Genomic DNA, 9,733 nt, shown 5'->3' with positions numbered 1-9,733 from the left:
TGGAACAGCTTCTATATGAGGAGAGCTTAAAATGAGATGGGACTGTTTAGCTTAGAAAAGAGACGACAAACGGGGGATATGATAGAGGTCTATAAAATAATGAATGGTGTGGAGAAAGCGAATAATGAAATGTTATTTACTCCTTTGCATAACACAAGAATCGAGGGTCATCCAATGAAATTAATAGGCAGCGGGTTTATAACAAACAAAATGAAGTATTTTGTCACACTCCACATAGCCAACCTGTGTAACTCACTGCCAGGGGATGTGGTGAAGGCCAAAAGGACCAGTGGGTTAAAAATGTATTATAGAAATTAGTGGAGGATAGGTCCTTCAATAGCTCTTAGCCAAGATGGTCTAGGATGCAAACCCATGCTTTGGGTGTCCCCAAACCTCCAACTGCCAGAAGATGGGACTAGATGACAGGGGATAGATCACTCAAAATTGTGCTGGTCTGTTCATTCCCTCTGAAGCTTCTGGCACTGGCCACTATCAGAAGAGAGGATACTGGGCTAGATGGACCATTGGTCTGACCCTTCATGGCTGTTCTTATGTTCTATGCATTTAATATTTTGATAGGATTTCTGGACAACACATTTGTAACTGAAAGCATATTTTTGCTAACCGTTGGATAAAATCAGCCAAAGAAAGAAAATAAGTAATTAGAAAAAGGTTGCAACAAACAATAGTGGATAATAAGTTACAAACACAGCTCCTTCCATTTCCCAACGCCCTAAAGCTAACAAAATGTTTAATAAGGGAGCAAAACATAAGGGTCAGATTCAGTTTCAAAGCTTGTATTTGTAGGACACTAGAGACAAAAGAGTTGAGTGAAATCATTTTGTTTACTTAGATTTAAACCAAGAAATATGAACTGACATGAGAGTAGGAACCAAACTGACTGGTTGAAGTACAAGGCTTAAACACTTTTTACAAATTTCATACCATCAGCCAACACACGTTCCACTTCAAACCCAACAGTTCTGGGATCAATTCAGAAAACACTTAAAAACAACATATTTTAAAAAAAATTGGTTGAGAAAGTTTTTAATACGCTTGTTGTGCAAAAGAGAAAGTGTTGCTTAACTGTGTCATCTCAAGACATTCTTGAAACACAACACTGTTTAATTGCCACCTTAACAGCTACTGACCCTCTATGAATTCGTTTGCTGTCTATTTATTTCAGTGTATTTAAAGTGGGCCTATCCATAGGGCTTGATGAACCTCAATTAAATCCATGCAACTGAGTTATTATCTATTAATAAATATAGAGCCATGTCACTAAGTGTTGTGATTTGACATTACTGTAAATGACTTCTTTATTGAATTCTGATCCTGATTATGCCGCACTGCACTCAATGGGATTTTTTCTATTGCTGCAGCGCCACGTGTGCTATAAATCAGTGTAGCGTTACTAAAGTCAAAGGTCCCCACTGCTTTAAGTCAGCTGAAGCTCTGGCCTCATGACTTCGGTGGTAGCAGGCTCAGGTCCTTTAATTTCCAGTGGTATCCCAAACTGATTTAAACCAGCTAGTTCAGCTTCAGTTTTAGCTTCTAAACTGGAAGAGCTTTTTCCTCACTTTACCTTGCCTGGTCATTGCAGTCTTTTATGGTATGTTCCATGTGATGCATGCTTCTACAATAATATCCCAATGAACAGTGCTGTAGAACTGGGTTGCAGCAATGGAAGGGAAGGAAGGGCTTGCTTTGGCTACTTAAAGGCGCACTTCCCACCACTTAGTGAAATATATATTGTGATATTGTTTCATCCTCTTTTATCCTAGATTAATATAAATTTAATAGCAATATAGACCAGAAAACACCCCCAGACACCAGCTGGGGACTGCTAATGCACATTGTGCTCCAGTCATCCCCTGTCCCATCCCTTTACCTGTGACATGCCTCCTGCACTGGTAATGTGGTGAGGGAGGTGTATAGCTTGCCTCTATGCCTGCTGGAGACTAGCCCATGAATCCCCAGAAGGGGACTTAGGTGAAGTTTTCACTCCCTTTGTACTTCCTGAGTAGTGCAAGGCTACTGTACTGAGAATCTGGCCCTTTATCTTTGCTTCCTATCTTAACTTGCTGTGTAGTGCTTCAGTTAGCTATTAAACAGTTATAAAAATTCACTCTTGAGGGGAATCTTGGAGGTGGCTGCATTTCAGTGGTGGGTTAAGTGACCCCTTTGATTATGTCTAGACATCAGTTCATTATGTGTTTTAGGATCCTTTGGGAATTTATCATGTCAGTTTGCTTCTTTCCTCCTGGGTCAGTAGGGAGTGGGACTATTGAGGATGTGATACTTTCTACTCATGGGGGAAGGGTCATGATTTTCTCCTGCTCCTTGGTTTCTTTTATTGGTCATATCAGGATGGAGGTTCAGTCCATAACACATCTTCACCCCAGTGTAAAGAATGAAGATGTCTCAGAGGAAAGTGGTTGAGAAATAGAGGTATCCCACTGGACTGTGAGAGCTTTGCCTTGCAATGAAATACAGATCCTCAATGGGGAAAAGAGGAGGGTGAGGTGAGAAATGGGGAGAAACATGGCCCAGTTTCATGAAGACTTGAGGTAACTTAGGACTCCTCTCTCTGCCTTGCCAAGTCCACAAAAGCCTAAGAAGTGACCATGCTGGGAACTCCTTGTAAGTCCACAAGGAAGCAATCAGGCACCTGGAGACTTCAGAGGGGTCAATATGGGTAGGGGATGGAGTTGGCTAAGAAAAAAAAAGTAATGACTTCCCAAGAATTCTCCCACATATCACAGAAAAACACAATACAGATTTAATAAAATACACTGTTTTTGTTTTACATGCAACCAATCTAGGAAAAACAAGTTTATCAGCATAAGCAAAATATCCACCACAGGGAGTTCATCAATAGTTCAGTTTCAAGTCACAAGACATGTTTTATTTGGCTTTCAAGTCACCCTATGACAGATTAACATGAAACAACTCAAATGTGAACTATATATATATATTTTTCTGGTTGATATTGTCTGCTGCTAGCCTCTATCACCCCCCATATGGCACCATATGCTAGCTTTTTCATGGTTATTTTATGATGATGAAACAACAGCTATTGTAAGAGCAACGCAATTGGTCCACATCATTTTGGGTCAAACCCTGCAGTTCTTCCTCCGTCCTTACACCAAATAAGGTTAAAGAATTTAGTCCTTAAGAAAGTGTGATCAGTGCTGCTTTTGGAACAGCCTTTGCTGGATCATATGAGACCCTGACCTAGAACTTGCATAAGGACAGCAAGTTTTGCCTCTTATGGAAAGAGCAGCTTACCCCTGAAATCATGAGTCAAATTAATCACTGTTGGAACTCCATAGGAGTTGATGAAGTTACACCAGGGATGAATCTGGCCAATTGCCATTAAGTCTGCATTTTATCAAAATAGTGTGTTGTTAAAAACACCAAAATCAGCTCAGGACTAGATTCTGCCACCGTTATTCAGGGAACAGTACCCTACTCCACTGCAATCAATGGCCTTACTTGAGAAGTAAGGCACTAATAAGCATGTGTAAGGGCAGGAGAAGCTGGCCCTAAGTTATTTCTTTTTCTCTCACTGCTCCAGAAACTGGAAAAGACAAGGGTGTGTGGGCGGCCCTGGAGTCCCTCCAAGGCAAGTGTGAGGCTTTGGACAAAACAAAGCCATTTCTTCCAAATATAGGTCTACTCTGAGCTCCAGCCAAACTCAAGTCTAAAATCCAAATTCCATCTCTCAGAGGGAATTCACAAACGAGACCCTATGGCCTGCAGAGTCCACCTATAGAAAATATTTTGATAGCTCTTCCTCTCTGGCATTATCCTCCACCTATTTTCCCTTGAGCACATGGTTCAGTCTACAAAGCAAAATAACTAGCTTGATGAACATAATATTTTGTTTTTAAAAAACTTGATTTATTCAAAAATGATTTATTATTAGTCATCAAACATTTTTGCCTATGCCCCAATTGGCAAGAAGCAGACAGATAAATTACTATAAGATGTAATGAAACAAATGGCTCTAAAGAAAAAGTAAGTGTGTGTGTGTGTGTGTGAGTGAGAGAGAGAGAGAGAGAGAGAGAGAAATACAGGAAAGTAAATCCATAGCATACTTTGGGACCCTGTGAATGGCACTAAATTATCTACCAGTATATGAAGGCTGTTAAATGAAGTGACAGTCGCAAATAAATACCATGTACAAGTTCAAGGCCTGATCCTACAAACATTTTCTACAGGGCATATTGAGGGGACTATGCATGGTAGCCAGTATTATACGTCTTAGTAACTGTTTGCAGAACTGAGCTCCAAAAATATATAGACGATATTTTCAAGCAGTTATCAGCCCTGATAGTTTGGGGTCATTTAACTGGCAAACAAAAGTCACATGTCTGAAAAGTTGTGTCATTCAATGAGATAGCCCTAGAAAAATGGCATGGGTGTCTATATATCAATATAACGCAATAAAGGGTACAGCAGTAGATAAATATACTCCACTCAATACTAGCTTATATCGTCTATCAAAAGTAGAAGATTTTGTTGTTTGTCACTGAAACATACTATAACAAGTAATGAATGTGGCTAAGATTGTGTAGCTTGACTCAGTGAGGTGATTAGACTGACTCAGCTACTCATGAGTTAGGATCTTCAGATACGCAGTTTCACCACTAGAAATCAGTAAGTTCTCCAGTTATTTGTACACATTTCAGCACCAGCTAAGACTGGCTTTTAAGAAATGTTTTCAAGGGCAAAGCAGAGGTTTTTCAGCTCCTCTTTCATTTGACTGAGTGTGTTCTTGACTTTCTGAGGTGTATTCAGAACCTCTATGCTGCAGGTGAATGGATCATAGTGAAGAGAAAAAGGCTTCTTGATCTTCAGAGCATATTTTCTATTGGGGTGGGGGGAGAATATAAGAGATAGGTAAATGACATTTGAACCTGCAGACAAAACCCTAAACGTAAAACCTGTAGGGCCTTATTTACCACTATGTTACTCCTGTTTTACATCAATAGCAGTCATTTATGTCATTTATGTCAATGTTTCCATTTGGAATTTATATAGTTATAGGGGGAGCTGGAAGCAATCCCTACATTTAGGTTACCTAACACCTTCCACCATGAAGGATTCTTGTGAAGCTTTTCTTTTTTGAGATGCTGCAAAACCTCCATTGCAGTAGGCTTTTGAAATTTGGACTGGATAAAGCCCTGAGGCCAGAGAATTGCCTTTTCATTGCTCCATAACATTCTCTTCAGGTTTGACAGAGATTTACACTTTTGAAAAATCACCATTTTTCTTCAGTCAGGTGAGTTGTCAGCAACATTTTGGCAGAGTGTGAAAATAACTGAACACTGTAACCTAAGGTGAGGCCTAAATTGCTGCTACTACCTCAATAGAAGACTGTACACTGGGAACCCTTGGAAAAGACAGCGTCTCCAGGAGGTTGAGGGAAAGAGAGCTGGAATGGGCTCTCCTTGAAGAATTCCCCACCCTGACCCATCACATGTCCCCAGCAGCCTCTTACCCATCCCTACAAACTAATAGCTGCCTTCTCCTCCTGCCAGCAGTTCAAACACTGCTAAAAGCGGGGGAGGGCATTGTTACACAATAGGATTTTTTATTACCTTTTAAAAAAAATCTAGGAATTTATATCTCCCCCCCACAGACACACTCTGTTTTATAAGAATGTTACCTAGGTTGCACTCTAATGTTATGCCAGAACTTAGGTTGACTGTGAATTTTAATTCTGTTCCCTTGTGCTTACGCAGTTGGGACAGAAGGATGACCTTATGAATAGGCGCCGACTTGCTCATTTCCCGGGGGGTGCTCGACCTCCACTCCATCCCAGGCCCCGCCCCTTCCCCCAAGGCCCCACCCTGCCTCTTTCCGCCCCTGTTCAGCCCCCTCCCCCGAGGGCACCTCATAGACAATTGGTACCTCCCCATACGGGGGGGTGGGGCGGGGGGGCGCGATCTAAAGAGGAGGTCCCGTGACCAGTCACATGTCATCCCCCCTGGTGACCCTCCCCCATGCCAAGCCTGGGTCACAGTGCTTTCCCCGACACACGTTACCTGTGTGTGTTTGGGGGGGGGCACTCTGTCATCCCTCTGCACCTGCCCCACCCCAGGGCACATTCCTGGCAGGAGGGAGCTCAGGCAGGGCGTGGGACGGAGCCATTCCAATGCCACCCCTCCCGGTCGCTGCTCTGCCTGAGAGAGCCTGGCTGGGGAGGTGGCTTCCGCTCCCTGCCCGGGCTCGGCTGCTGGGGACCATGGCTGAGCAAGCCGGAAACGTGCCAGGTGGAGGGAGGCTCTGGCTCGCTCACCCCCGGTCCCTGGCACCCGAGCCCAGGCAGGGAGCGGAAGCTGTCTCCCCAGCCAGGCTGAGCAGGCTATGTCAGGCAGCTGCCAACGCCGGCCCGCCATGCTGCAGAACGGCATCCTGGCAGCCGGAGGAGGGGCTGGCTGGTCCCGCCCCATCTGCTCCTGGCCCCTCGCCCCTTCCACTCCCCGGCATCTGGGGCATGCATCACCCAGCCCCGCCCCCCACCTCTTCCTGCCTCCCCACATGCCGTCAAACAGCTGATCAGGGTAGGTGGGAGGTGCTGGGAGGAGAGGGGGAGGAGCTGATTGGGGGGGGCTGCTGCTGGTGGGAGACACTGGGCGGGGGGAGAGGGAGGAGGAGCCCACTGGTGGGTGCTGAGCACCCACTATTAATTTTCCTTGGGTGCTCCAGCCCAAGAGCACCCACGGAGTCAGCGCCTATGGCCTTATGGTAAAGCCCCTTGACAGGGCCACAAGAGATCTAGCTTCAATTCCTGATTGCCACAAACTTCCTGTGTGACTTTGGGAAAGTCATTTAGTCTCTCTACCTCTCAGCAACAGAACCTACCTCAGAGAGATGGTGCGAGGACAAATGTGAGTAAGGCATCTTTTGGATGTTGGGGCTGGGGGCTGGATAAGTATGTAGATGGAGTCTTATATGCAACTATTACTTTTAAAAAGCAGTACACCTCTACCCTGATATAACACTGTCCTCGGGAGCCAAAAAAATCTTACCGCGTTATAGGTGAAACCGCGTTATATCGAACTTGCTTTGATCCGCCGGAGTGCGCAGCCCCGCCGCCCCGGAGCGCTGCTTTATCCTAATTCGTGTTATATCGAGTCACGTTATATCGGCGTAGAGGTGTACTTTTATTTATTAAAAAAATGTGCAGATCGTGTGTATTCTGAGTCAGCCACCATATTTTATGGAATGATGATGTATCTACCTTGATACTGTAAATGGAGCCCAGCTTCTAACCTTAGCTCAGCTATCAGATCGGGCAGGGCTGTAGTAGTGCCTCCTGTGCATTGGAGATTAGCATTTGGCCCAATGTATTTGTCTCAATGAAAAGAATGTGCATCAATGGCAGACTCACTGGAGTTTGGCCTTGGCATCTTCAAAATTTTCTGCTACAAAATAGACAGGTTGGAAGGTCTGATCCTGATACGGATGAACTGCAGTCAGTTCGGGATCGAACGGTTTGTGCTCAGGCTTGTTTGATAAAGCATACTTTAAAAACAAAAAACAACACAAAAGGTTAGAATTTGTGCATAAAGACATAACAAAATAAACATCCACTGTACTGATTAAGATTCTAAAGTGCATTCGGGATGGGGCAAGATAAATTATGATTAGGATACTACATTTACAGTTTAAAGTTTATTTTTCATAATTTTTCACTAATACAACACACATGGAAAAGAAGATGTTTCATGCATTGCAACAATGCAGGGTGGGCATACCGTAACCCTTTTCTAGAATCAAATTCAGGGTGTGAAGCTATTTAAACATTTATTCTGAAATGTTAATAAAGAAGGCAAATGCAAGTCATAGGTATAAATACTAGATAGGGAGTTGACAGAAAAAATGTCATAACAATAATCCCTTACCCAAAGTGGGTAAGGATGGCAGAATCTGGCTCTCTATCATTCAGAGATTGATGACATTATCTCTGATTTTGAGCTAACCATCTAGTTTTGAGTCACTTGCCTCTTATCAGATAATGATTTGAAATTTCTTTCTAAATGCTAAAAAGTGCTATGAAGTCTTTGACTATGCAGGTCTCTCCCAAGCAAATGAGCTGCAGGTGAAGCTCCTGGTTTCAGTAACACAGCTGTCCCTTCACCTCACAATCCTCACGTTTTATTTTTAAAGTCCCATTAACTTATTTAATTAGCAATAAATTATGCAACAAGCTCATGGCGATGAAAGAAACAAAGCTCTATTAAACATATTGAGAGGCCACCTTTATGTTCTGAGGCATGGCTGTTTGTCTTCAAGCCACGCTCAGGAACAATCCTCATGCCTGCATTCCTGAGCCTCTAGTCTCACACCAGTGTATGTTCTTCCTGACATCTTATCCTCTTTCTCCAGTTCCACTTAGCCTGTTGCACAACCAACCTGTAGCAAAGAGGTGTGGCCACCCTTGGAGATTGACAGCGAGGGATGGCCAGATGCCCCCTAGTGGGCAGAACCAGGAAAGCCACACTCACCACACCGGAAGCAGAGGGGTGTGAGAGGAACAGGAAGTATAAAAGGTGGACTCTGCAACTCAGTTGGGTTGCAGCCACCAAGGGAGATGGACATGTTCTCCCCACTGCTGATGCAGGAGACCGCAGAAGACTTCTGGTCTGAGGACTCTCCCGAGCTGCCAGAGCTGCCAGACCTGGCTGACACTGAGAAGCTGCTGGGCTTGTCACTGGCAGTGTACCCTGGGGAGACGGAGGATGACCCCAGGGTTCAGGTAGTAGCCATGGGCAGTCGACTACTGTCTGGCTACGTTGCTGGCTGACTCTAGGTCAGCATGTTGTGGCTGGATCACTCTGCCACTGTTAGGGCCCTGGGCTGGGATGTGGTGGAGACAGGTGGGCCTGCGTCCCCCTGCCCCTGCCATCTCACCCCTGAGGTGGCAGCCTCCACACCATAGGCCAGGAGACCTGTGTTGTTCTACCATCTGCTGAGCTAGGATGCTAGACTGTGTGGTGCTCACCCCCTTCCTGAGCCCTAGACTGTGTGGTGCCCCACCCTGCTTGAGGGCTGGGCTCATAGACTATTCACAGCTCTGCCCTGCCTGAGGGTTGAGAGCTAGAGACAAATTTCTCTTTAAGCTAATTTCTCTTTTGTACTGACTGTCATTCCAGGTGCGTGACAGCAAAGAGGTGGGGCCAGCCTCGGAGATTGACAGTGAGGGACAGCCACACATGCCTACACACTTACATAGCCATTTTCTAAAGATTCAGAAACGTTTGGAGGTGTGTTTTACACTGCTGGTTTCAGCCAGTTTTGCTATAGGAAGTACCCAAATCCCATGAAAAAGGCTCTGTGTGCTCTGTTTCTGACTATGACTAGAAGCACCTAGAAACTTTCATTTAAAAAAAAAAAGCAGCTGAGATTCTCGTTAATTCATGTTCTGTGGCTTGAAGAACACCACCAAATATCATGACACTAGTGATAAAATTGCAAGAGGTAGTGATACTGCATGGGATTTCCAGCTCAATGTGCTGACTTGAGAAAGTCAAATAAGTTCATTAAGCAAATTTTTAGAATCTTATCTGAACCAAACCAGAACTCTGAATATTTTGAGGTTCACCCTAACTTGTTCAGTAATGTAGTTTGCTGGGGGTAATGGTACAGAACTTGCCTAATTGTATGGCCAAATATATATATATATATATAAAATGAAGACATAGTTATGGAGCTCAGG

The 9,733-nt window shown here is 44.3% G+C and overlaps 1 protein-coding gene across 1 annotated transcript in view; it reads right to left on the bottom strand.

The window, feature by feature from the left end:
- Positions 1-4,716: 4,716 nt before the first annotated feature.
- Positions 4,717-9,733, bottom strand: part of LOC112112280 (tyrosine 3-monooxygenase-like) — a 44,415-nt gene continuing 39,398 nt past the window's right edge. Inside the window, exons 11-12 of the mRNA XM_024208143.2 lie at positions 7,406-7,539; positions 4,717-4,876 (exon numbers count right to left, since the gene is read on the bottom strand). Coding sequence (XP_024063911.2) covers positions 4,717-4,876; positions 7,406-7,539 — 294 coding nt within the window. The remainder of the gene's footprint in view (positions 4,877-7,405; positions 7,540-9,733) is intronic.

The sequence above is a fragment of the Terrapene carolina genome, unplaced genomic scaffold (genome assembly GCF_002925995.2).
Source record: "Terrapene carolina triunguis isolate 2854851 unplaced genomic scaffold, T_m_triunguis-2.0 Scaffold247, whole genome shotgun sequence".
In the NCBI taxonomy this organism is placed as follows: Eukaryota; Metazoa; Chordata; order Testudines; family Emydidae; genus Terrapene; species Terrapene triunguis.
Note: the sequence above shows the minus strand (reverse complement) of the source record. Positions and strands in the feature narration are given on the sequence as shown.